Source organism: Aspergillus lucknowensis (genome assembly GCF_044049455.1).
Source record: "Aspergillus lucknowensis strain CBS 449.75 chromosome Unknown BJX67scaffold_1, whole genome shotgun sequence".
Taxonomy (NCBI): domain Eukaryota; kingdom Fungi; phylum Ascomycota; class Eurotiomycetes; order Eurotiales; family Aspergillaceae; genus Aspergillus; species Aspergillus lucknowensis.
In genome coordinates this window covers 670235-695615 of record NW_027263545.1, presented here as the reverse complement: position 1 = coordinate 695615, position 25381 = coordinate 670235, and the positions used below count along the sequence as shown (strand labels likewise).

The window sequence follows — 25381 nt, the reverse complement described above, 5'->3', positions numbered from 1 at the left end:
AAATGACGAGATACATGCCAGACTATTGTATATTCGTGTCATATTCCCGAAGCAAATCCATGATGTCTGCGGTTGTTTTGCAATCTCTCAGGTCCTCCCTTCTCTCTCTCCCTCCGTGAGAGGAGCTAAATTTCGGCATCATAGGGCGAAAGCTAACCCGGCACATGGGAGGTCCACATTGAAAGTGATCGAAAGTGACCGAGGCTGGTGGGTCGGATTCCTGACTGGGTCCATATAAACTTTCGTTCTTGAACCCTGCCGAGGAATGGGATAAGCTCCATGCGAAGGCTGTAACACTTCCAGGACTACAGGCACAATTGACATATGGGTATTGCGGTTTGGACGGTGGGTGACATCTGGTTCTCGGTGCTGCGGGGAATGTGCGCTGGTTGTGGACTGGGTTTAGTGAAGCCTCGAAGATTTCCTCACTTCGCATGGCTTTCGGAGATGAAGTTCAAAACGGGATCGTTTGGCACATAGTTTGATAGATATCCGAATTGAAAGATGTCATCTTTGCGTATACCGACTGTTGGTGCCAAAGCTGAATATGGCGAGAGTTAGGATTCAGTCCATCGTGCTGTTAACTGAGGGATGACAGCTTCATGCATCCTGAGTGGAGAATAGACTACACAGTATCACATGGCACTAGCTTCATATTTGGTCTCGTGAAGTCGTGGAGAAATCCCCATAGTCTCGTTTGTCGGCTGCTGTGTGGATTGGGCGACAAGAAAATAGGTACTGTCTTTGATGTCCTCCTCCAGGCTGAAACAAACGCTCGTCACATCGGCATCCGAAACTCTGGCAAGAAAATCTCGAGATCCACACTCCTGGTTGTTCCCCTTGGGGATCGACGTGATTATTTTATGCATTATCTCCTCAAGCTCAATGCCAGGCCCCCGCTCTCAACAACACAAGATACAGACAACAAGGGCAAGGACGGAAACCTCAACAACAACCCGACGACAAACCTTGGTACCAAGTGAAAGACGCCCTTTTCCTCGCCCGCGGAGTGTTCTGTACTGGGGGAAAATGTAAACACCACACTGCATAGAGGGCAAAAGAAATCCAGAAAGCGACGGCCACCCGTGCTTATTAATTGTTGGGGGTTATTTTGGACGAGGGCTGCGAATTCCCATATGGCGGCTGACCAGGATGAACCAGAGCGAATCATTGGTCCACTGATGCCAGCAAATATAACTACTCGGAGGAGTATGATTATTGACTTATTTAACTCTAACAAGGAGGTTTTGGAACAACACGGAGTTTTTGATTGCCCTTCGACTACCTTTTTCAAGATTAATCGGAGTTCGGAAAATCCTCGCGGAATCCTTCACGATCGGCCAGCAACAATTAGAAAGTCAGCCAACTTGGACAAGAGCAAGAAGGAAAAGAAAAAGCAAAATTTCGAGTAGGAAACTAGACCTGTGTTATGACCCACGCCAAGGCGGTGAAAATATTATGCCAGGCCTAACATTACCAGGGCGGAAATATTATCAGACAATAATATTTCCCGCACGCTCATTTTACCAACACTTACTATTACGACCATGACAAAATTATCGCAGTGATAATTTTAAAGAGCTTCGGTGTTACCACCTTGCATTAACGCCGGCGCTAGACGGGTGACGACTAGCCTATTTACGCTGTTGTATGACGGAGGTCACCAAGGTTGACACCCACGAACAAGGGTAAAGGGCACGTGACCATATACCTTAGTGTATACTCCCAAAGGTATATCTCGAAGTATACAGGGCTACGCGGTATAATTGGGTATACTTCAAGGTATACTCCAAAAGGTATACTGGAAGGTAGGAGCCAGAGGAATACTTAAGGACGCTCATTACCACTGTATCTAGCTTTCCTATCTTTGTGATTAATGCAACTATTATTCCAGAGTAACCTCTTTAGGGATCTTTGCAAAATAACTTGTCTAGCACTTACTCTACAGGCTATAGTATACATACTATAGGCTGGCCCTGCCCTTTCACCTCGACTTTAACCCGACAGTGACGAGTCTCCATACTCGTTGGACAAGATCGCACCAGGTAAGACAAGTCAATCTGAACCCTTCGGAAGTCCCGTGTGAGAGCCCGGGGTTAGAAGCGTACGAGAGGTCGTCGCTTTGATAACAACCTGGAGAACTTTTCCTGGCCCACAATTGACTCTGCACCGACAACAAGATCAATTTAATCTAGGTATTCTGGCCCAATTGGCATGCCTGGTCCTGGTTGACAATCTAAACATCATTATTGTGAGAACTGCATGATAGTTGAGCACTGCCAAACACCCTATCATTATTGCTTGCTTTGCTTTAAGATTCTGGGGTACCAAGCACAGACCATGTGCCCAGACATCTCTCCTGGAACCAAGCCTTTCTTTTTTATAGCAATGGCGAGCTTGGGAAGATAAAAGTCCCGCTTGTCCCCTCAAGGCATTCTCGATTTTACAATCTCTCTATCCTGCCAGCAATTTTTTGGTTTTTGCGTTAAGTCAAGCTAGGATTTCTATCTTTTAAATTCTTATCCAGATCTCTAATTATCCAACCTTCTATGCAACTCCCTTTTTTTCTATTTGCAAAGTCTGGATAAGCCACACTTGGCCAAGCATGTGGCCCGTTGACATGCAGATCTATTGCATGGCATGAGAGGGCAAAATTATGGGCGCCCTGCTAGAAGGACTTGACACGCCTTTCTTTTGTCTACAAGCTATATTAATAAGTACAAATTCCTTCCTCCTACCTTCTACTCCTGTTCAAGGCTATCTATTGCCTCTATTACCACCACGAAATTATTATAGAGCTGCCTTTTTCAGGCATCAAACAGTATTCTATACTCCCTTCGTGATAGTATCTAGTTTCGCTATCATGGCTGATTCCCTATTCTTTGGCCATTTTATACTGACCAGGAGTATAGGAATGTATTCTCTCATCCACTACATCATCTTGGAGGAGGCTTAAATTACCAACACTCATTTCTTTCATCAACTATCTTTCACCCCACTATATTTTATTAGTTATTATATACCACACTGCTCCCTATGGTCTCTTTCTCTATACAGCCTATCTTTATACCTTAATTTATATACTTAGATACTGCCACTAAGATACATAATTTGCAAGCCCCTGCCATGCTGCTCAGGTCCTTTATTATCAGGCTTTTGGGTTTTGGTGAATGGGACTTCAATAACTGCTCCTTGTGCATGCTAACTGTATGACTTTAATGACATCCTCTTTTAGCCAGATTATCAACTATACCCCGTCTCATGGAACTGGGGTCTCTTACAGTGTTAATATCCCCAAAGACACGGCAGAATCTGGCTCTGGCCCCATCTATCTACAGCTGCAATGCCCTGTCAGCACAAAATGGATGGCACTGGGCACGGGCAGCGGGATAGAAGCCAGCAACTTATTTATTGTTTACTCTGCGTCCGGTGGAAATGTCACCCTCTCCTCTCAAAGGGCAGTTGGCCCGGTTGAACCTGTCCATGACCCAAACATCAATGCTTTACTTCTCGAAGGTTCGGGAAATCGAGATGGATTCATGACAGCCAATGTTCGATGCGACAACTGTATGATTTTGAGGAACAGAGAAAGTATCATGTAAAGCTCGAGCTCTTGGATTTGGGCAATGGCTCACGGTGGTCTCTCACATGGGGGACCACTAGTATCAACCAATGTCTCGGAAACAATCTTCAAGCATGACTGGCACGGCATATTTTCCTTGGATTTGAGCATAGCCGTTGGTGGTATCTTGTTTAATCCCTTCGCAAATTTGGATTATACTACTATTGACTATACAACAGAGTCCAGACAATAACAGATCAACGATACCATACTCCATCGAACACGAATTGCTCACGGTGTGATGACCTTACTTGCTTTCATTCTTCTTTTCCCTGGGTTTGCTCTCGTCTTGTACCTCTATCCATTATGCTACACTATTGCGTGGATCCACGCACTGCTCTAGATTTTCGCTGTTTGCTTAGCTCTGGCGGGTCTAGAGACAGGATTATCTATCTCTAAGGATCTTCGAGAACTGACTGGGTACCATCCTAATATTAGCTACTTCGCAATTGGTGGCGTGGTTATTATTCAGCCCGTGCTAGAAGTTATGCAACATCTTTACTTCTGCAAAACAAAAGAGAAATTTTTGTATAGACTATCCCACCGCTGGCTAGGGCGCGTGTTATTATCTCTTGGTATTATTAACAGTGGAATTGGCTTTGCCTATGCTTATAGCCTGAACCCAAACATCCCCCTTCGGGCGCCTATATCATATGGAGGGATTTGTGGCGGGGTTGGCATAATATACATTAGTGTTTTCATCTGGAGATGGTGGAGGGACAAGTACAAGCCTCAAAACACTGTCCCAACCGGAGTGCTCAAGTATATGGAGTCTTTTAAGAGTGCAAACAGCCTGGGTAGAGGTTCTATCAGCAAAGACCTAGAGGATGCCTCCCGGGAGAAAATGTTGCAGGAATGACACGACAGGGTTCCCAGGAGATTACGACAAGTATTAATGTTTTGCAAAAAGACGGCGCGTGGTTGAGATATGCATCCTCGGAGTTTTATAGCGAGTTGCTTTTGTTTTCCCCCTTTCTTTTCTATCTTGCGTGGGTATCTTGAGCCCGGGCAATGCCTATGTATTCCATTGTAGTAAACATATTTTGTATAATATACGTAGTGCGTGTGCATTTACTGAACTATGTCCGATTCGAACCCATGTACAGTCGCCCAAACCCAAAGATAGAGTATTCGAATATCTATTTGTCACACTCGATGGTGCCGCGGCTCTTTCGAATTTGAGATTCTGAATGTTGTCTCCCAAGCTTGAGCAGATGGCAATCGCGCTGTTAGTCAGCCAGGGAGCCAAGCCCTGTTTGGATAAGCACAAGTCATCCCCGTGGGCAATCTTGTTGTATGACCGTGCTCACCCGCCCCAAATTAAGCTGGAGAGCAATCGGGATCATGCATCAAGCGAAATAATGGATCATTAATCATATCCCATCGCCTCGTGGTTTGTTCTTCTTAGATATATGTGACCTCTACCCGAACTCGACACCCATCTCGAGCGCTTTCCCCAGGAACACAACTGCCTCCGCGGTCCCGACGCCCTGCACCCCTCCCTTGCAAGCAACCACAACAACCCGAACCTCTAGACCTCATCCGCGCCGACTCCTTTCCCTCCCGATTTGCTCCCGCAGTTTTCCTTTTTTGAACCCAATGTGGCGTAATATCCTTCATCTCATTTGCGCCAGGTGATAAAGACGCCTCACTTGCGGCTAGATGGAGACCTATGGCGTCCGGATACAATTCAGCTTTCTCGGCGACGTCGATCCAGCACCGTGCTGCAGGCGATGGGCGGTCAATATCTAGTCAAGATGAAGGCTTCGTGGACGGCAGCTGGCCCGGGCCAGCTGCCTCAAGAACGGGAAGAAACGGCCGTTCTGAGTCTGGGGGGAGCACAACCATCGGACCGCGGGGAGGGTCGTTGGCTCCTTCCACAGGAGGCCCTGGTAGCTTCAGCGCCGAACTGAAGAGTATGAAGTCGTCTCGAAGCACTACGCCGCGAGCTGAACCACGACCCGACGTCACGTACACTCGGAGGCCGAGCAGCAATATCGATTACGATGATCTACCGAGCACGGAGGAGCGTCAGGCCGTGATACGTGATAAAATTGCGAAGGAGATGAAGATCAGGACGGGGACAGAGAATATGCTCGAGGCACTGTTGGTGAAGAACTCGAAACAGACCAAAGATCAGCGGTTGAGGGTGGAGTCGGAGCTGAGCACGACAAATCGCAAGCTTGCCGAGCTACATCATGAACTCGAGGAAGAACTCCTCCGTGCGCAAGCGCCCTCGACACCTCCTCGAAGTCGGCTATCGAGCCTGTTCCAGGGAAGCTCGATGCGATCGCCCTCTCGTGCCAACTTGTCCGATACCGAGCCATTGGAAGATGCGGAGGCGGAAATGGAGTCGCCGACTTACGTCCTCGCGGAGACACTCCAGGCTCTAGAGATTGAGGGGATGGCGCCGGATTACTACGTTGAGCGTGCAAATAGCCTGGTTGAACTCTTCAAACGGCATCCTACCCTGAAATATGACCTCGTCTGGTCTGGTTTCGGCTTGCGAGTCCAGGTCATGCTCTTGAGCGACAGCAAGGAAGTAGTTGCGGCTGGTTACCGGTTAACTCGCTATGCTATTGCTGATCGAAAATCGCTTCAGGTCATCCGATCTCTTCACACGGATGAGCTCGTTATATTATCGTTGGTCAAGGAAAGCAAAGCAAGTATAGAGCGGGAACAGGCATTGAAGTTTGTACGCGCATTCCTAGATGTCAAGGATGGTGTTAGAGAGATTTCACGGCCCGTTGTGCGGACCATCGTCTCGGTAGCGGAGCACCACGAGGATCGTCTTCGAAATATTTCACTTATGACGCTCGCAGAGATTTTGGTCAAGGACCCTCAACTGATAGCCTACGCTGGCGGGTTCTCCCCGCTACACGACGCCCTAGCGGAAGGAACATTTGGCGCATCAGAGAGTCTGATATCTAGCTTTCTACATGTGCTTGACACTCCGTACAGCAGGACGCATCTTCGGGGAGGGTGTGAACTCGAAGCTGTTCTCGCGCCGTTCACGGACTCTCTATCAGATAGCGTTCGCAATGGACGCTTACAGTCATCAGCAAAGGCTATATCCGCGATGTTAAAGACGTGGCCGGGCTTGGTTATTCTTGGACGCGACGGCGCAAAACCCCTAAAATCCCTCTTGGCATCTTTGCATTATCCCGATCCACAGGCAAGGGATCTCATCATGGAACTTTTATTTGATGCCTTGAGAATAAAGCCACCCTCTTGGTCATCATCATTCCTCGCTGGACGGAGACTCACAACCTATGGTAGAGTGGCCAACCTGAGGTCAGAGTCTGACACGAAACATATCCAAAGCTTTTTTGGTAACAATGAAAACAAGTTCGATCTTACAGCCCATTTCTCTACACTCATTCTCGCCGCCTTGGTTGATGCTGGGTTATCAAAGGTACGTCTTTTTCTCGACCCGAATCTATCCCACTTAGTTCATGGTTGTTTACTCCGTGTAGGCACTCTGCGATCTCATCGAGGAGGAAGACAATTTATCGCTTCGGCGTAAGGCGACCTTGCTCTTGACCGAGGTTCTGAAGCTCGCACACCATTCTCTACCCCAGGGCGTCAGTGCAAACCTCCAAGTCCTCCCACATCTAATCTCGCCCGCCATTACATTCGATGTCGAAAACCATGACGTGTCAACATCAACTATTTATCAAATAGAGAGCATCAACAGAACTCTGGCGCGCTCCATCGGCGGTATCCCCAACGGAACCGGAAGATATAGCGTGGACGTTGATATCTCTGCCACCCTTTTGTCTGGAGATCAAAACAAGGACAAACTGAGCCCCGCCATGGACGAGACACAGTTTCGCAACGCAATCCTTGAGACACATGTCCTAAACACCGTGAATTATATCAAGTGGAAATGGGACCTGATACATCGTATTGTGGAAGGCCCTCTTACGAATCCGAAGAGGGTAGATGAAGCGATCAAGGGATCAAAGTTTATCAAACGCCTCATGGGATTCTATCGCCCGTTTAAATATAGATTCTCAATGCTGCCGAACACGAAACCGAACCAGCGGTATGTTCGCACAGGCTGCGCATTGATGCGCACACTTGTGCAGACTACAGAGGGAACAAAGTACCTGGCTGAGAACAAGTTCCTTCGCCAGGTTGCCGAATGCCTTGCTCAGGTGGACCACATGAGTGGTCTAACGTCGTCCTCACCATTATTTTCGCGGGAGCAAATGTCCTCTACGCTGAGCGGTGGTTACTTTGCGATGCTGGGGACGTTGAGCGCCGATCCGAACGGACTTGCGATGATGGAAAGGTGGCACATGCTCAACATGTTCTACCACATCATTGAACTTAGAGATCGCGATGACCTAGTCCAGACGCTTTTGGGGAACATGGACTACACTCAGGGAAGCCACCTTAGGGTGATGCTATCCAAGGCGCTCACCACGGGCTCCAAAGACATTCGCATTTTCGGGACCAGGTTGCTGCGAAAGTACACAGTTGGGAATGTTTCTCTCCCCTCACTCGTGGAAATTGGCCATGCGGACTGGGTTGTTAAGCTCCTTGTGACTCAATTATATGACCCGGATGTTTCTGTCTGCCAGGTGGCTGTCAAGATCCTCGAGGAAGCGTGCAATCAGCGTGACTACCTCGAGTTTGTTGTCAAATGTCGACCGTCTCTCGACCATCTAGGCGAAATTGGCGCCCCTTTGCTCCTGCGATTCCTGTCGACCTCAGTAGGTTATCATTACCTCGATGGACTTGACTACATTACACAAGAGATGGACGACTGGTTCCTAGGGCGGAATGATGCATATGTGGGCCTCGTAGAGGCCGCCCTATCTCGAGCCTACGTTGATCAACCCCGAAGAAGTAGTCTAGTCCCGGAAGATCTCGTAGATCTCCAGGATATTGGCTTGGTACCGCCACATTTCTATAGGGAACTGGCTCGGACAGCTGAGGGCTGCAGACTTCTCGAGCAATCAGGTCACTTCAATGAATTCTCTGGGACCATCCAAGATTTCAAGCTGAACGAGGAAGATAATGAGGCTCTCCTCAAAGTCAAGGGTTGCCTCTGGGCCGTCGGCAATGTGGGCTCTATGGAGCTCGGTGCGCCGTTTCTAAGCCTGGATCTTGTGCGGAATATTGTGAGAATAGCAGAGTGTGCAGAGGTTCTGACAATGAGAGGAACTGCCTTCTTTGTGCTAGGCCTGATCTCCCGCAGTCAACATGGGCTTGGGGTTTTGAGGGAAAGTGGTTGGGACTCAGCTGTTGATCAGAAGGGAAATTCACTTGGTCTGTGTCTCCCTACAGATTTCAGCAAACTCTTCTTGGTATGCCTTGCAGTTCTTGTTCCTTGAGCCCCCAAACTTTCACCAGACTAACCGGGATGGCCACCTACTTTAGGTCGATTTCCCTTCCTATTCCAGGCCGTCAGAGGCAAGGCGCACATCTCAGGAAAAGCTAAAAGCAGCAACCACGGACCCAGATGCTGGCAACCAAAAGATCTTGAAACTAATTGTCGACATGGGCAACACTGTATTGTCCAAGAGAGCAGCGGCAGATCTTCATAGGTAAGCACGTTGTCAACTTAAAGTATTCTCCCTGAAGCTTACGAGGTGCCGAATTTGCAGCATTAAATCTAAGCAACCTGAACGGTTCCACCAGCCCCCCCTTTTCCGCAAGACCTTGAGTATACTCGAAAGCCACCATTTCCGATTACCCGCTCGTCGCTTCGCTCTTGATTTGTTCGACAAGAGCGTGTTACGACACATAGTCATAAGCGAGGAGGAGTCTGATACTGATTCGGACGCGAGCTCCTCGGAAGGAGAATCGATCTAAGTTCCGTTGGCCTACAGCCCGGTTTGATTAGTGTTCTTCTTCGCTCAGACTTACCCCACAACTTCATCCAAAAGAGCCGTTTCATCCCTATTCCGTTAGGTCTTGAATAACTTCAGTCATGAGCCACGATAGAACGTGACGTGTTTGTGACCCCTCTATCTTATTTATCTCGGTCGTTCCTGCTGTATCCAATTAGCTGATTTGGCGCTCCTCGTGTTTTTGGGAGAAAGTTGGGTGAATCGGTCGGGCATTGGGGTATATACTTGGAGGAGTTTCGGCTTGGATTCTTGGTTGGTTGTTTATCTTTGCTTCTTTCAAGAGGCCAAAGTTCTGCTTCCCTTAGTGGCAGATGCATACTGTACATACACGATACATTCACGATGAAGCATCATGATATGACTTCAGTTCACTTGTCTCCAGAACGTACAGGGTTCTCGGTCGTTGGGTAGAGACGAGAACTCCTAACTTTAAACACCTTTAATGCAGGACAGAATCCAGCACCCGCGGGTGGGACCTTGGCCGGAATATGTCGCAGCCAAGGCCAGGCTAGTTTTATGCCGAACGGACAGCTTAACCTCAATCTCACCCCACGACAAGCATGAAGAAGGGTGCACTGAAGACCTCGGCGAGCTTCTCTCCAATACGAACCTCAGAATTCCATTTCTAGACTCTCCCTCCTCGGGCTACGATATCTGCGCGATCTTCATCCATGGAAGATGTGTCTCCCCCGCACTCTCCGCTCCCTGGAGATGGCTCTCACTCCTCCACCTCCACCTCCTGTCTGACACCGTCATCCGTGGACTCTGCAGCGTCTCCAACCTCCTTAGGGAACAATATTATTCGGCCCCCGCATTCGGTTATACGATTGATTCAATGCCCACGCTGTTCACTCCCATTCCGCACGCCGGTACGACTCCCATGCGGGAATACACTGTGTCAGTCGTGTCTTCCGCCGGTTCGGGCGCGGACAGGGGTTTCGTATCCGGCAAACCCGGAGCGGAAACAAGGGTTTACATGTTTTTGGAAAAGGGAAGAATGTGGCGCGGATCATTGTCTCGGGGACTGTGGGGTTGATGTATCGCTGACTCGACTAGTCAATGCATTTGACGAGGTTCTGGGATCTCCTTTGGATGGCTCCGCGAGCGAAAATGTCAGCTCTACGATTCAGTGGAAGGAACCGTCGTCAGCTCTGGGGGGGAAGGACACGGAGCATGCCAACCTTGGACCACATCCACTTCGAGGTGTCTATGATTTGGTAAAGCAAGGCCGACTTGGCTATCATGCTGCCGAAATCTGCTATGAACCTCCCATCCATGTCCGCAATGACCTATATAATCGTGCTTTTGAAGTGCTCAAAACTTCCCTACGCCATGAATTAGACTGCCAAGTCTGCTACTCTCTGATACTCGACCCGTTGACTACTCCCTGTGGTCATACGTTTTGTCGGGATTGTGTAGCTATGGCTCTGAACCATAGCAATCTCTGCCCGATTTGTCGGCGAAAGCTGAATATGTCCTCATCAATCCGGTCAGAGCGAATCAACAAAAGGCTTTCCGATCTCATTCAGTTTCTTTCCGCGGAAGAGGTGGCTTCGCGACGAGCAAATCTGGACTCCGATATTGATGCGAGTACTGAGGGGAAGATCCCGTTGTTTGTCACCTCGCTTTCGTTCCCTACTATGCCAATCGCCCTACATATTTTTGAGCCCCGGTATCGTCTCATGATCCAAAGAGTCATGGCGAGTAGAACTCGGAAATTTGGCATGGTTATGCCCAACCGACGAGGTCGGCTTCAACAAGGGTTTGGAAGGGCACCCTTTATGCAATACGGAACTGTCTTGGTGGTTGACCGCTATGAGTTGCTCCCTGATGGACGGAGTCTGGTTATCGCCACTGGGATGTCCCGCTTTAAGGTGATTAGCTGGGAGCTGGTGGATGGCTATCACGTAGGTAAAACCAAGCGTGTTGACGACGTTTCAATATCAGAAGAGGAGGCGCAGGAATCCAGGGAGACATCAGCTGTTCTTGATTCTGCACCCTCCACAATCAATCCCGCGGAGGAATCGCTAGAAAACCTGTCAACGCAGCAGTTATTCCAGCTGGCACTTGACTTCGTATTGAAGGAGCGCAGACAAGGAGCTCCGTGGTTGCACCCTCGCGTCCTCTTAGCGTATGGGGCTTTGCCAACCGATCCTGCTGTGTTTCCCTGGTGGCTCGCCACTATCCTACCCATTTGGGACGAAGAGAAGTACGCCCTGCTGTCGACAACGACGGTGCGGCAGAGGCTGAAGGTCACTGCGCGATGGGTCAAGAGGTTGGAGTCTCGGCCATGGTATGTACACCCTGAAGCTCCCCAAAGCTGAGAGCAAGCAGCGAGGCTGGTCTTTCAGACACTCATTATAATGCTGTCGTCCAGGTTCTCTCGCTCTCGTCCGCCAATATCTGCTGTCTTATGACTAGCCGTCCCTCTCTTCGTCTTCTCCGCCATCTCTTTGCTCATTGGGTCGGGAATAAATATATTACCGTCTTCTGGGTTTGTGACATCCTTCACTCCATTCTCCATGTCAATCTCAGTGTCCTTCGGGCCTGGTGGGGTAACTCATTCTGGGGGCCCTGGACTAGTGGTACCTGAAGGCGCTGAAACGCACATATCCCAAACCCTGGTGCTTGGTCTTTTCCTAGCTATATTCGCAACACAAATGGCGACCAATGTCGTGCAGACGATGAGGTCAAGGCGGCAAGCAAGAGCAGAAGGCACCCAAGCCGCTCCGATAGGACAGGAGCAAGCGGTGCCGACGACGGCGGCACAAGATGAAGTTGAGGGTGAAGATGCAAACCCAGTCAGAAACGCGACCTCTGACAGCACCGCTGGATGACCCTTATTGAGTGTCGATGCTCAGCAAGCATAAAACAGAGCTGATCATCACGGTCACGTCAACCCCAGCACAATTTGCTGGCTGGAAACTAACCCATTCGCCAGAAGCTTGGAGTCAGCCTGCCTTGCACTTAATTGTTGCATCGTTTTGGCGATGGCAAGCCTGTTTCAGGACTCTCCAGGAGCTAATCCCTATTAGACACGGACACGATGCTCGAGCAAACGAATGGCGTGCCTGTCGCGGTTCTTATAGTACAGGGCTGTCGAGCTAAGGTCTAGAGTACCCATTATCATGTTTTGGTGGACGAAGCTCTTGATTTCGCGATTCTTGGGAGCCGGAGTGGAGCGACCCTCCGTGCATGTCAGTCAATACCGATTGGCCGGTCGAAAGCTGTGGAAATAGGTTGGATCGGTTCATGTGTCTCGCTAGAATAGATAAGCATAGAATGAGCACTCATTCGTCGATCTCCCCCAGGTCGGCGCTAGCCAGGGTCACTCGACACCTAACGTCCTTGAGCGATCCTTGACGCGATGGGCGGACAAATCACTGTTCAGTGCCAACATGATGCACGGGGATGGGAGCAAACGATTGACTCCCAAAGGGGATGGGAGTCAGCCCTCCCTCCATTCGAGTTTCGCGAGGCAAGCTCTGACTTGTCTGACGCCACAACGGCGGGGATGGAGTGATTCGCCATTCTGGTCACACCATTTCCATGGATGTGGACGATCAAATCAGAGGCAGCAGACCTCTGTCTCCCTTTCTTGACGGACTTCGAGAGGTCTTGGTCGGATTCTCCCAATGCGGAGGAGAGGAAGGATGGGTATGGGGAACAGGAGGAGTTCGCGCCTTCGCTATGTGCCCATGATGCGATTCAGACTAGATCTGCTGTGTGCTCTGCACTGCCCACAGCTCCCCGTACCCCAACTGCAAAGCATACCGCGCCTGCAGGGCGTTATATGGAAGCAGGACTCAAGTGAAGGGAGGGAGTGTTTGGGAAGAAAGGAAGGAAAGGAAAGAAGCGACGAGCAGAAAAAGCAAAGCTCGACAAGCTGCGCTTCAGTTGTCGATCGCAGTTGCAGCGCCAATTTGCATACGTGGGGAGCCGTTCAAGATCCAAACTGCTCTGCTCGAGGCCTTCTTGCTTCTCTTCGACTTCTTCCTTAACCTCTCCGCTCCGTTCACCTCTCGTCGTTTGTAGGCGCTCTTTGATCGGTCGATCGTCTCGCCGAAAGTAAGTCTTTCCTCATACTCATTTCACTCCCCTGTTCGACCTCTCCGCTTTTCCCCCTATCTTGACGTCCCCTGGTGTCGTTATCTCGCTAGCTCTTGATAGTAGCGTGGATCATCCGGGCTTCACTCACCAGACACGTCAATAGCGAGCCATGTCGTCGTTTGTTGGGCCCGAGAGCCATTCTCCAGTGTCATTATATCAGAGGTGAGGAGCATATTCACCGCTCTCCCCAAACTTCACAACCCCATTTCTCTCAGTTTTGTGCTATTTGTGTTGGTCTTCAGCCATCTTCCACCCAGCGTCGATCACCTCCTCCACCTTGAGCCCGACTTGACCGTTGCCTATCAAAATGAACCACAGCTCACATTTACCCTCTTCCAACAGGTCAAGCGCTGTGAGTGGCATCACTCATCCAGCTCGAAGTCACAGTCACCCACTTACCAGGCTTCCCAGACCAATCTTTCGACCTCGGACTTTGTGACCATACCCAATACAGAGTACCAACGTCTAGTCAGTCACTTCCATGCACTTGCGATAAGCCCACGTTTTGTCTTCAAACTAACTCTGGGGTATCAGCTTGAAATTTCTTCTCATTTCAGTATGCAGGCTCTAACCAATCACCAGTCCAATGCCACACTCGGAATCAGTCACTAAGAAACATACATAGCAAAGCTGAAAGCGTCACTGCTGAGCGGAGGACTATCTCAAGAAACACTTGATGTAGGAACTTACTTACCTCTTAACCCAACTCTTCCTTGCTGAGGCCGTCTAGTTGATAATTTATGGCGCACCGCAACCTTTGGCGAATGCCCGCCAGGATGGCGACGAAAACACAACTCGGAATCCAGTCTCCGCGAACGGACTTCTAGAGGCACGGGTTGAGCATCCACCCGACAGCAGCCGCAACTTTGCAACGGGAATCGATGAGGATGAAGGTGCCTTGACTGACTCCAGAAGTGATGAGAGGGACGATTATCGCGAGTCCTCGAGAAGCACCGAATCGTCTTCACCTCAGGCTGAGCAGCGGACCGTACTCATTCGCGGCTTGCCAGATCGGGCAACCCATCAAGATATTGTGGATGCTGTGAAGGGTGGCGCCATTCTACATATCTACCTTTGGGCCAGAGATCACACAGCCAGCGTTTCGTTTGTCGAGGAACTTGCTGCTCAGAATTTTCTCGACCACACGAAAACCTACGGCTTGTACGTGGCTGAAAAACGAGTAAGGGCATTCACACCCCCCAGCAGCTATACTAAGTCGGCGCTTACGTGCTCCGAACAGGTAGAAGTTCTCTGGAATGATCGTCAATTCTATCTTCCGCCGTTTGTTCGATCCAAAATTATCAGTGGGGCTTCTCGAAACTTGGTCATCCACAGCGTCGACCCTAATGTTACTGAAGGACTGATCAGAAGAGACCTGGAACATATCCACAACTTGATTGTAATCTCGGTGAAGTTCAAAAACGGTAACGCGTACATACAGACAAACTCTGTTCATAATGCGCTCTTCGCTCGCTCTTGCATGATGTCCCGCCTTACGTACAAAGGTATGAAGATTGCCTTCTCTCCTGACGAGTGCGCGGAGCCGCTAGCGAAGGTTCCTCTTGGCCCAAAGAGAGAAACGAGAGAAATGCTCGCACCTTCCAAAAAGCCCAACTCATTGCCGAACAGATTTCATCTTCTCTCTCTTGAGGGATCTGATGATGATGAGGGCGAAGATCCGCACGGAGGACTAGGCATGAGTCTCAATGATGGCGTCTGCTGGACAGACAACAGTGTGTCGGCTTAACTTCCTCTCGCTGGCAAGGCACTTTACAGGATCGCATGCTGCTTCTTACTGCTGTTTCCTCCGTACATCTTTTTAATCGCCTTTCTTCTCCGTTGCGGTCGTCTTCTCAGCACTTCAGCGACTCTTTGTACTATTTCTCGTGTACTCCGTTCTTATCTCAGCATTTACGGCTTATTAGGGCTGAAGGGAGGCTGCCGCAGGTATTTCAAGAATCCAAGCCAGGAATTCACATTCCGGAAAGTTGCACCAGCTCGATGGACAGTAGTTACTATGTACTCTCATATTGTACCTTGATCAATAGTTTATGCGTGTAAGACGATATCTGCCCATGGCTACCTTTTGCAAGTAGTTCAACGGAGGCAGGAGGCTGCGAGGTTGGTTACCCCCTGAAGTCACCCGTTTATCCGTGGCCGCTCCCTTGTCCAGGCCTAGATTCACATAGACTCACAATCACTAGAACTGCTTAGAGTAGATTTGAGCGAAGTTGAAGAAAAAGGAAAAATCGGGTGATATTTCATAATCCTGGCCTATACTAAATCCAGTCGAGCCAGTAATGCACCATTATTCCACCCCCACTAGGACAATCAGAGCTTGCACATCAAATGCCTCCAATTGTCCAGCGGGGCCTCCATCCCAGGTAACCCAGAACACCAGTTCCTTCCTTGTATTCTCGTCCCCCATTTTATCTTTTAGTTGCACATCAGGCAAGTCGTATCATAGAGATAATTTCTTTTCGGAGGGGAAGAAGAAAAAAGACAACAGAAACCAAGCGACCCGCAAAAATGTTCGAATTGAGAGAGGAACACTTTTAACGGTAGGATTTTTGGTACCTGGCACGAGCACCACGACCACCGAACTTCTTGGGCTCTGCGCGGCGGTTATCGGCGACGAGGAGTGTGCGGTCGTACTGGACGAAAGCCTGCTTCAGCTGGTTCTTGGAGTGCTCGTCGACGTACTTCTGGTAGTAGGCGACGAGGGACTTGGCGATGGCCTGGCGGATGGCGTAGATCTGGGAGGTGTGACCACCACCGGAGACGCGGACACGGATGTCGACGCCGGCGAACTTGTCGGCACCGACGATGAGGACGGGTTCGTAGACCTGGGAGGGCGTTTGTCAGTTGAGGGGGTTCACTTTGACGTGGGTTGTTCTGGTGTGGCCGACCTTGAAGCGGAGGATCTCAGGCTGGACCAGGGAGAGGGGTTGGCCGTTGACCTTGATAAGACCCTTGCCTTGCTGTTGTTCCGTTAGCGATATATTCCTTGACAGCGTTCTTGACAGTGTTATGTCAAGTGTATCAGGTGTATATGGTGAAGTCAAGATCGGGGAACGGGTTCATGTGCGGTTGGGGGAGGTTGATTCTGGAGTGCGATGAAGCGTTCGCGAAGGACAATTTCCGTCTCTGTTTTCCTCGTTTGTCACTTCCCACCTCTTCATTGCCGTATCCGTCCCTCCACAAATCCAATCTCCCATGCCCATCACACATCCGCATCGAACCCGCCGACTCCCGCGCATCACCAGAACCCGAAGAAAAACTGAGGGCGTTGACGATTCCGAAAGAAATAAAATCTCCTCATACCTTGCAGTGGGCAACAGCGGTAGCTAACAATTCCCATCCGATCAGCAACAAGTCCCATGCATATCTCCCTCCAAGCGCACTCAATATGTAAATCGAGAGAGGTAAAACTCACCCGTCTTCTTCTTGCCGAAGCATTGCACACTCGGGACGGAAGCCATGATGGATGTATGGCCCTTGTCGGTGTCGAAAGGGAGCGTGCCTGGGGGCGGTGGATTTGGTGGGATGAAGTTGTCGTCGTCTTGCAAGGCTTCCTTTCGCTTTCTCGAGATTGATGGACACAGCAATCCGTGCGGGTGACTTCGCTTAGTGTGTGCGCTAGGCTGTTTTGGGCGCTCGCTGGTAGGGCTTGCGGCGTGGTCACGTGGGAGAGGCCAGCAGTTTCGGCGCCTGGGTTCATCCGAAGAACTTCATGCTGAGTTCGAGGGTCATTCTTGTTTGACCGGGGTCGCCAATTCCGTCTAGTCATTCAAGATGTCACAGACAATTGGAAAGGTATGCTTTGATGGAACCATGTCTATGCTCCGGCTTTCCCTTTTCTACCCACTAAACCCATTCAAAACACACTGCTAACATCTTATCTTACCAGACCCGTCTCGCCTACTCGAGAGCATGGCACCACGTCGACGTTGGCACCGACGGGCGCACCCTCGGTCGTCTCGCCTCCTCCATTGCCCTAATCCTCATGGGCAAACACAAGCCCATCTATGACCCGTCTACAGACTGCGGCGACTACGTCGTCGCTGTCGGCTGCCACGACCTCCGCACGACAGGCAAGAAGCGCTTCCAGAAGAAGTACTACACACACACGACCCGCCCCGGAAGCCTGCGCTCGATGACCATGGACAAGATGTTTGAGAAATGGGGCGGCGGCGAAGTTCTCCGGCGCGCGGTGCGAGGAATGTTGCCGAAGAACCGGCTCCGGGATAAGCGTCTGGCGAGACTGAAGAGTTAGTACTCCTTTGCCCCGTGTTTGGGTATTTGCAAGGGTTTATATGTGACTAACATTGTTGATTAGCTTTTGAGGGCCTTGCGCACCCGTATAAAGACAATATTGTCCGGATTGGAGCACCGAGCATCGCTGACCGCCCGGAGGTGAAGCAGGCCTTCAAGAAGATAGAAGTTCAGGGCGAGTGAGTGGGCTGATTCGGTGTGTACTTGTCTCGGTTTGATTGCTTGGCTAATTACCAGCGGCATTATATTGTATTTCTATCTGTATTACCTTATGATAACTTTCAAGCGCATGGGTGGGAGTTTTGTATTTGAGCCTCTCAAGCACCAGGATTTAGGTTTCCTTCGACGCAATTTCTTCCTACATTGTGCTGTGCCTCTGTGGTACTGCTGTATGATAGAAGTGAATGATATTCCTTATCCCGCTATATACAAATCGCCGGCCAACTCCGTGTAATGTAGCAACAAATCAAACATGAAGTCTGAGGATCTATAGCTTGGCCTTGGACTTCTGAAGACCGTCTGACCTGCCCACAGTGCATTTGATCAACCCGTTAGGGTTAGACTGGGGAACGTACACCTCAGCGTCTTTGCCGGTGTTCTTCAGACCCTTGTGCCAGCTCAGGTCTAGAAAAAGAAGTCAGTCACAGCTCCAAGGAGAAGCATGATAGGAATTCGAACATACCAAGCTCAAAGTAATGCTTGTTTGGTAATGAGTACTCCACCGTCTCAATCAGTGGCTGACGCGCCAGGATCTGGTCTCCCATCTTGTACATCGTCGCCTGGACACTGGGACTGTTATCCTCGGCAAAGGTCTTGAGCGTAATATTCCTCGCCGCCTCCCAAGTCTCATCGAACTTGGGCACGACAGCGCGAACGTCATCGAGACCAGCAAATCGCTTCCACTGCCAGTGGGCCTCGACATCCGTGCTCATAATGCGATCCCACACCTCCGGGAGAGTAGTGTACTCGTCGCGGACGAAACCCCAGAACTGAGAGCCCGTACTCTTCAGCACTGTCAGCTTGTTGATGGTCGACTTGATGTCGATTCCCACGCCTTCGGTTACGTCGACCTGAACGTTGCGGGTTTCCTCGCTGTCACGGATAAACGAGTGCGGGTGTGGTTTGCCATCGATGTTGAGCCGAGTCCAGCGGTGCGTGATGATGTTGGTGTGTGCGACATGGATGTGCTTGTATTTGTTGACGAAGTGGGTGCCAATGATGGAGCCGAAGAGCTCCGGTGGCGTAACGGGGTTCTGCTTGGCGAGGATGAAGACGGTGTTTTTGATTGAGTCTGTTGCGACAATAACGCTGTTGTCGGCTTTGGTGTAGCTATCGTGGATCTATATTAGCTTTTCGGGATGTGAAATAGGGAGTTGGTAAAGCTCACGAGGTGTCGATTTCGCCCTCTAGAAGTACGCAGACGGTCATTTCCACGACAGTCTGGACGCCGGTCTTTTCGTCGCGGTGGACTTTGTAGACTCGGACATTGTCCTTGCCATAGCGGGCAGCTGCGACAGTTGACATGGCGCTGGAGGGGAGAGTTGCGGATACACGTGCAGGTGTTAGGATCGAAGAAGTTAGATGCTTGAGAGCAGGAATAGTGGCTCCAAGAGCAGGTTGACGTTCTTAAGGATCTCCGAAGAGGAGAGAAGCGACGATGGACTGATGAAGACCTGTCGGCCAGCTCCGAAGCCCGCAGCTGTTTGGCGGCCGCAGCCCTCCCAGCTTTTATCTTATCGGCTCCCTCTGGCGCCCGCGGAGGCCTACTTACAGCTCGGCCTTCGCCATTTCAATGCCAGACATTCTGGTCATTACACAAATGCCGGGGCTACCTTCAACTAAATTCAGTGAGTACGAAAACTCTGTACACATAACTGAAAAGCAGCCCTGCGTGGCCTTCCGTTCTCGGTCTCCAACGCTCCACATTATTCACCTCACTTCTCGAAAAGGCCTCCTTCGCCGAGAGTGAGGTGAACCAATCTCGCCCACTTCTTTTTCTCTAGGACGGGCCAGGAACAGGCGATCGCTCTATTCCTAATAACTATTCCAAGTGCAAATGCACTTGACGGGGGAACGATCGCAGAGTCGAGAGGTCGTAAAAAAGACCAGACCTACCACACCAAGGAATCAGATCCATTTTGATCAACATCAAGCAGCATGGTTGGTTCTTCCCGTGGTCCAAACATGCTTCAACATTTCCGACCAGCTCCCATTTCACGAGAACAGAGGAAGTCAATAGCATGATTGGAACAACCAGACAAGTTGATAACCGCTCAGGCACCTGTATAGTGACGGATTGAAGCATGCTTCAAGAATGTATGTACACACTCACTGCATTATGCCCCTCTCTCCACTTCCATCATCCTCTTCTTCGGATTCCTCTTGGCCTGATCCCGCCTCTGTTGCTCCCCATCACTAATATCATCCAGATTCGTCTCAACCCCCTTCAGCGCATTCCTGACCTCCTCCTCCGCATTCTCATGTCCCGCCGTCGCAACACTCAAGATCTCTCTCTCCATCCCCTGCACAAGCTGCCATTCAATCCCGGCCTCCGTCAACATCTTACACCCCTCAGACTCTCCAACAAAGGTCCCAGGCTCCTTAACCCCAAAGTAAACCTTTTGGATGCCCCTCCGCCCACCATCCCTCGTCTGAATAATCCGCTGCACACAAGGTAGATTCCCCGAAAGCCGTTTCCCGCACGGCTCCATCGTCACGTAGAGGATTAGTCTGCGGCCGGGGGTATCTGGGAGGACGGATGCGATGTGGTCGTCGGGGACAGAGTGTGTAGAAGCGTAGTTTGATAGACAGCATTGTTCGGCGTGTGTATTCCCCGCTAGTTCCATTGTGTAGCCTGTTGAGAGGAGTTCATCGTGTTCGAAGTAGAGGTCGCCTTCTCGTCGGGAGAGGAGGAGGGCGCCGACGCGGAAGTTAGAGGGCCGTGGTGGGGATTTTTCGGCGAGGGAGAGGCATTGCTGGAGGTATTTGAGGTGGGGGGAGGGCATTGTCTTGATTCAGAGCTTGGATATGGAGAGGTAGTCTTGATTCTTGATTCTTGGGCTTGGGACGGGGAGTTTGGCGTTTAATAAAGTGAGGTGGGGAACTAATGTCAAAGGTCATCCTTATCGGGTTCGGAGATCTCTAGCTTCAAACGTCATAAAATTATTTTCACACGAAAGAATGTACAAGCCTGGCGAAAATATAGACCGCTCTCTTTCTCCCAGTGCGTGTTTGGCATGCTTCCAACGGAGATCTTCCCAGGTGTCTTCGTGATACTTTGCTTTCGAGTGGCATCTACATCAACATCACAATGCAGCCAGCACACACGGACCGCGCGCCATGGCTGCTAAGATTCCGCTCCTCGACCGTCTTTATTATCGCGACGGTGTGGATATCTTCATTTACGGTATGCTCAAATGCCAAAAATGCAGAATCATTCTAACATGCTCTATATCCAGGATTATTTTCTCTACGCGATGGTAAGAACATCATCATCACCAACTGTAGGCCGCGATTGACTCGACAGGTCGTCCCCATCTTACCAACGGCACTGAGTGAGCGTGCAGGTGTTCCATACAAAGACCGTATGTTTTTTCAGTTCAAGCCATATCATACTCTCCAGACTTATCCAAGTAAACAGGAGAATACTGGGTCAGCGTGCTCCTCATGTGCGAGGCCGCCGCCGCATTCGTCTGCTGCCCTCTCTTCGGATACGTCGTTGACGTCGCTCCTACACGTCGCCTCCCGTACGTCCTCGGCCTGATCTTCCTAGGAGCATCAATGGGACTTCTCGCCGCAGCTCAATCAACAGCGATGTTCGTTATCGCGCGTCTCTTGCAAGGCGGCGCAACGGCTATGGTTGCCGTCGCGGGGTTAGCCCTCCTTACGGACTCGGTGCCCCTTGACAATCTAGGACAGACAATTGGGTATCAAGGCTCAGCTATTGCTCTTGGTTTCCTCCTTGGTCCGCTTCTAGGAGGTATTGTTTACGATACGTCAGGATACCAGGCGGTTTTTGGAATGGCGTTTGCGCTCGTCGGCGCAGATTTGATTATGCGTATTGCAGTTGTTGAGAAGAAGGTTGCGGCTAGGTGGATTGATGATACGTCATCGTCGGATCCTTCCTCTTTGATATCTGACCATCTGAATGGCGGCTATCAGACCTTCGCGGATGCGGAGTTACCAGACAACGAGCCCGAGCCCGAGCCCGCAACCGAGTATGGGAACGGTGATGGACCGGAACGTGACCAGCCAATGTTCCTCCAAATCGCAAAGCAACCGCGAGTCGTCATCTCCTCATTCGGCCTCCTCGTTCAAGGCCTCCTCTTCTCCGCATTCGACGCAGTACGCCTCTCTATCCAAGTAACCAGAGTACCATACTGATTCGGTAACCAGACAATTCCCATCTTCGTCGAAACACACTTCAACTGGACCCCTCTAGGCGCAGGGCTCGCCTTCCTCCCCTCCGCCCTAACAGCCCTCTTCGAGCCATTCTTCGGTACCCTCCCCCCCCAATTCCCTTCCGCCTCCTCATGTCCCACAAAGACAAGGACACCCACTAACATTGATTACTTGAAAGGCCACATATCCGACAAACACGGGGCCCGGTCCGTGACATTCACCTCCTTCATCCTCCTCCCCATCCCACTCGCGTCGCTGTCATTCATATCCTCCAACAAAGCAGGCCACATCGCCCTCCTCCTCATCCTCTTCACAATAATCGGCCTCCTCATGAACCTCGCCACGCCGGCCCTCTACGTTGAAACGCAGAATATACTCGACGCAATGCAACAATCCTGTTCCCCCCGTCTCCCCTCGTCCCTCACAGATCAAGCTCAAATCCAATCCCCAGACCAGCCCCAGAAATCTGCGAACGGGAAGAAGAGCTCCGGGAACGGGAATCGGGATAGCGGCAGCGGCAGCGGCGGAGGCGGAGGTGGAAACGGGGTAGCCCAGGCCTTCGGGATCCAGACAATGGCGCAGTTCCTGGGGATGTTTCTTGGATCTCTTTGGGGCGGGTTCGTGGAGTGGAGGTTTGGATGGGCGGTTATGGTGTGTTCGTTGGGCGGGTTGAGTTTCCTTACTGCTTGGGGGATGTTATTTCTTGGGGAGGGGTCCCACTCATCTTCTTTCCTCTGGTGGAGGAAGGAGAAGGGGAGGGCGTTTGGCGGAGACGGGCAAGAAAGGGAGAGGTTGTTAGCTCCTCCGTCTGCCGGTGGTGAGGCATAGTCTTCCTCTTTCGTATATACAGTTCTCCGTATTGATAGAAGTTACGAATAGATAAATCCGGAGTTAGCGCGTTTGCATCTATATTCCCCAGTCGGAGATAGGTAGACAGACAAGAATCGCAGTATGACTTCGCAACTCGAAAGCCAAGTGGAGTATTTTGCAGGTCGAGTACCAATATCACCCTGACCCTATTTATCATATACACTGTATGTTCTTTCTCGCCTCAAAAAGAAAAGAATCGTCATCCACAAAGTAGGAAGGGCACATATCCAGCAAGGACACCACACCAATGAAGGGCTAAAAAAAAAAAGAAGGAAAGGGACGAGGAGTAAGATGTTCACACATACTCCATCCAGCAAAAACATGAAACCACACCTGACGCCCAAAATGCCCAATTTAGAACGCCTAGTCCAGTCCAGTGGTTTGTTGAATTTTACGGATCAATTCATAGAAGGAAAAAGCCACGGTAGACGCTGGAAAGAGAGAGAGGAGAGAGCACGTATCACAAGCTCAGCTGGTCGATACTCCCTACCCTCCCACTACCACCCAGTCGTCCACCACCTTTCGTCACCATGCCCAGCCGGTAGTATCTCTCTTCCCCAGTGGCCGTCCTGCCCCCGATATACCACTTCTCCGGACCGAGGGCATCCCGGAACCCGCCTGAGCCACTGGAGCTATCGCTTCCGCGGCGCTGGCGGTCCCGACTGTTCGTGATTGGGATGGGTGTTGAGGTAGACGTCGGTGGTGAAGAGTCTGTTGCAGAGGTCTGAGGCTGATTTAGTGGCGGGCGGGTGTGAGACTGTGGTCTTGAGGGTTGGTGGTGATGGTGATGGTGGTGATAGTGGTGTGTTGAAGCGTCGCTTGATGATTGTGCACTCGCAGAGGTGGTAGGCGACGGTGAAGGGGATGATGCCCTTGTGGCAGCTTTTGTCGCGATTGCTCGGGCTCCCTGGGAGATTTGGGATTGAGAGAGCGAGGAGGAACCGGTGGCGGATTGGGAGCCAGCGGTTGATGCCTTGTAGGTTGACTGGGCGCGGAAGGCGGCTAGGAAGTTCGCGAGGAAGGGGCGGTTGGTTGACATGTTGAGTAGGTTTCACTACTCTGCTCCGTGATGAGAGCGGGAAGCTTGCTGGATCGGACAGTAGCTAGCAGAGGGAGACCGAGGGCGTGGTGTTGGTCGGTTGGTGGCTCCCGGTGAGTTCCCGAGAAGAATATCGTCCGGGTTTCGTAGTGGCGCGATATGTGCGGATGTTATCACGGCCTATTGCCAAGCGCAAACTTGGAAGGGGTTCAGGAATACGCGGACGTGAAAAGAGAGGGAAGAGAGTGAGATAGCATAGAGCATGAGCAGGCAAACGATGACTACCGGGCGAGGATGAGGTTCAAGTAAAAGTTATCCTGAATTCTCCGAGTCGACCCGGGCCGACAGCCAATCAGAAATTGCTGATATCTTCGTGCTGGTGGTGACGTCGAGAACCCCCACGTTGCCCGCAACCCAGGATGCGAAGACTCAGTCAGATCGAAGATGAGGAAGGGAATGAACAATTCAAGGATTTATTCTTCCGCTTTACCCATGAAACTTTCAAACATTCTTCGGAAACAACCCTCGCGGAAGGGTCTTCGCAGAGAGAAGCTGACCTGTGCAGGGGCGTTCTCGGGACCCTCCCGCAATAATAGATCCTCCTATGAGCGACAACTGTACGACAAGATCTCTATAACATATTCCTTGCTCTCTCAATTTCAGTCTATATTCTAGCTTTTGGGGCCGTGGCCTTTTTCCATCCGAGTCCTGGAGCCAAACCATGTGAAGCACCAGGACAGTGGCATGAAACATGGACATATGGTGCATAGATATAATCAAACAACCAACGTATGAAACCTCCTGAGGCGACCAGGGCGCACATCAAGGCAAGAGCAAACAGAGGCCTCTGCAGAAGCATCCCAGCGAGGGAGGCAAACAGCAGGCCTGTCAGCACCCCCCCGATCGCAGATGCATGACAAAAGCCGCAGCTGAAGAGATAGATACATCTTGCTCTTCTGGAAGGTGAATAGACAAGAGATCATCGTGATAAAGATACAAGAACACCAGATAAAAAAAATTGCAATAGCATGGGAAGAAAATAATCACAAGCATCACCCCACACCGAATTCACAAGCGCCGGTGTTCCACTAGAAAATGCAGGCCTACTTACATCGTTTTCGCCGGAAAGGCAGATAGATGCGTATTGAAGCGGCCGTGACGGAATGCAAACAATTCGGAACAGACTCAAGTTGTCGTCGC

General features: G+C 50.6%; 12 protein-coding genes across 12 annotated transcripts; 6 read left to right on the top strand and 6 right to left on the bottom strand.

The window, feature by feature from the left end:
- Positions 1-3619: 3619 nt before the first annotated feature.
- BJX67DRAFT_339612 (uncharacterized protein) lies at positions 3620-3933 on the top strand. Its single transcript, XM_071027682.1, has one exon. It carries the CDS (start codon positions 3627-3629, stop codon positions 3813-3815), a length of 189 nt encoding a protein of 62 aa, XP_070891453.1. The 5' UTR covers positions 3620-3626; the 3' UTR covers positions 3816-3933.
- A 991-nt stretch (positions 3934-4924) lies between these two features.
- Positions 4925-10034, top strand: BJX67DRAFT_339610 (putative cytosolic regulator Pianissimo). The gene is made up of 4 exons (XM_071027681.1): positions 4925-7037; positions 7099-8940; positions 9014-9180; positions 9241-10034. Exons 1-4 carry the CDS (start codon positions 5295-5297, stop codon positions 9446-9448), a joined length of 3960 nt encoding a protein of 1319 aa, XP_070891452.1. The 5' UTR covers positions 4925-5294; the 3' UTR covers positions 9449-10034.
- On the top strand, positions 9922-12121 carry BJX67DRAFT_9304 (putative ATP-dependent protease (CrgA)). Its single transcript, XM_071035638.1, has 2 exons — positions 9922-11779; positions 11864-12121. Exons 1-2 carry the CDS (start codon positions 10158-10160, stop codon positions 11901-11903), a joined length of 1662 nt encoding a protein of 553 aa, XP_070891451.1. The 5' UTR covers positions 9922-10157; the 3' UTR covers positions 11904-12121.
- Positions 12122-13705: 1584 nt separating this feature from the next.
- On the top strand, positions 13706-15857 carry BJX67DRAFT_386847 (RNA-binding protein; the record flags this gene model as incomplete). Its single annotated transcript, XM_071034141.1, has 4 exons — positions 13706-13710; positions 14247-14274; positions 14327-14776; positions 14837-15857. The coding sequence occupies 4 exons, from the start codon at positions 13706-13708 to the stop codon at positions 15341-15343; spliced, it is 990 nt and encodes a 329-aa protein (XP_070891450.1). The 3' UTR covers positions 15344-15857.
- A 294-nt stretch (positions 15858-16151) lies between these two features.
- On the bottom strand, positions 16152-17078 carry BJX67DRAFT_376288 (40S ribosomal protein uS9; the record flags this gene model as incomplete). Its single annotated transcript, XM_071031846.1, has 4 exons — positions 16152-16442; positions 16506-16577; positions 16921-16943; positions 17033-17078. 4 exons carry the CDS (start codon positions 17076-17078, stop codon positions 16152-16154), a joined length of 432 nt encoding a protein of 143 aa, XP_070891449.1.
- Positions 17079-17342: 264 nt separating this feature from the next.
- BJX67DRAFT_339572 (mitochondrial 54S ribosomal protein uL13m) lies at positions 17343-18252 on the top strand. Its single transcript, XM_071027679.1, has 2 exons — positions 17343-17412; positions 17507-18252. Exons 1-2 carry the CDS (start codon positions 17392-17394, stop codon positions 17870-17872), a joined length of 387 nt encoding a protein of 128 aa, XP_070891448.1. The 5' UTR covers positions 17343-17391; the 3' UTR covers positions 17873-18252.
- BJX67DRAFT_339569 (urate oxidase) lies at positions 18253-19652 on the bottom strand. The gene is made up of 3 exons (XM_071027678.1): positions 19259-19652; positions 18554-19200; positions 18253-18495 (listed from the first exon to the last, which is right to left on the bottom strand). The coding sequence occupies exons 1-3, from the start codon at positions 19393-19395 to the stop codon at positions 18359-18361; spliced, it is 921 nt and encodes a 306-aa protein (XP_070891447.1). The 5' UTR covers positions 19396-19652; the 3' UTR covers positions 18253-18358.
- A 1-nt stretch (position 19653) lies between these two features.
- Positions 19654-21042, bottom strand: BJX67DRAFT_339567 (putative DRAP deaminase). The gene has a single exon (XM_071027677.1). It carries the CDS (start codon positions 20874-20876, stop codon positions 20208-20210), a length of 669 nt encoding a protein of 222 aa, XP_070891446.1. The 5' UTR covers positions 20877-21042; the 3' UTR covers positions 19654-20207.
- Positions 21043-21053: 11 nt separating this feature from the next.
- BJX67DRAFT_8701 (MFS transporter) lies at positions 21054-23151 on the top strand. The gene is made up of 6 exons (XM_071035561.1): positions 21054-21277; positions 21330-21350; positions 21398-21455; positions 21512-22215; positions 22267-22369; positions 22451-23151. The coding sequence occupies exons 1-6, from the start codon at positions 21182-21184 to the stop codon at positions 23098-23100; spliced, it is 1632 nt and encodes a 543-aa protein (XP_070891445.1). The 5' UTR covers positions 21054-21181; the 3' UTR covers positions 23101-23151.
- Positions 23152-23156: 5 nt separating this feature from the next.
- On the bottom strand, positions 23157-23471 carry BJX67DRAFT_339564 (uncharacterized protein). Its single transcript, XM_071027676.1, has one exon. It carries the CDS (start codon positions 23463-23465, stop codon positions 23289-23291), a length of 177 nt encoding a protein of 58 aa, XP_070891444.1. The 5' UTR covers positions 23466-23471; the 3' UTR covers positions 23157-23288.
- BJX67DRAFT_339563 (uncharacterized protein) lies at positions 23157-24531 on the bottom strand. The gene has a single exon (XM_071027675.1). The coding sequence runs from the start codon at positions 24179-24181 to the stop codon at positions 23603-23605; it is 579 nt and encodes a 192-aa protein (XP_070891443.1). The 5' UTR covers positions 24182-24531; the 3' UTR covers positions 23157-23602.
- A 108-nt stretch (positions 24532-24639) lies between these two features.
- Positions 24640-25055, bottom strand: BJX67DRAFT_8477 (uncharacterized protein). Its single transcript, XM_071035534.1, has one exon. It carries the CDS (start codon positions 24947-24949, stop codon positions 24683-24685), a length of 267 nt encoding a protein of 88 aa, XP_070891442.1. The 5' UTR covers positions 24950-25055; the 3' UTR covers positions 24640-24682.
- Positions 25056-25381: the final 326 nt, after the last annotated feature.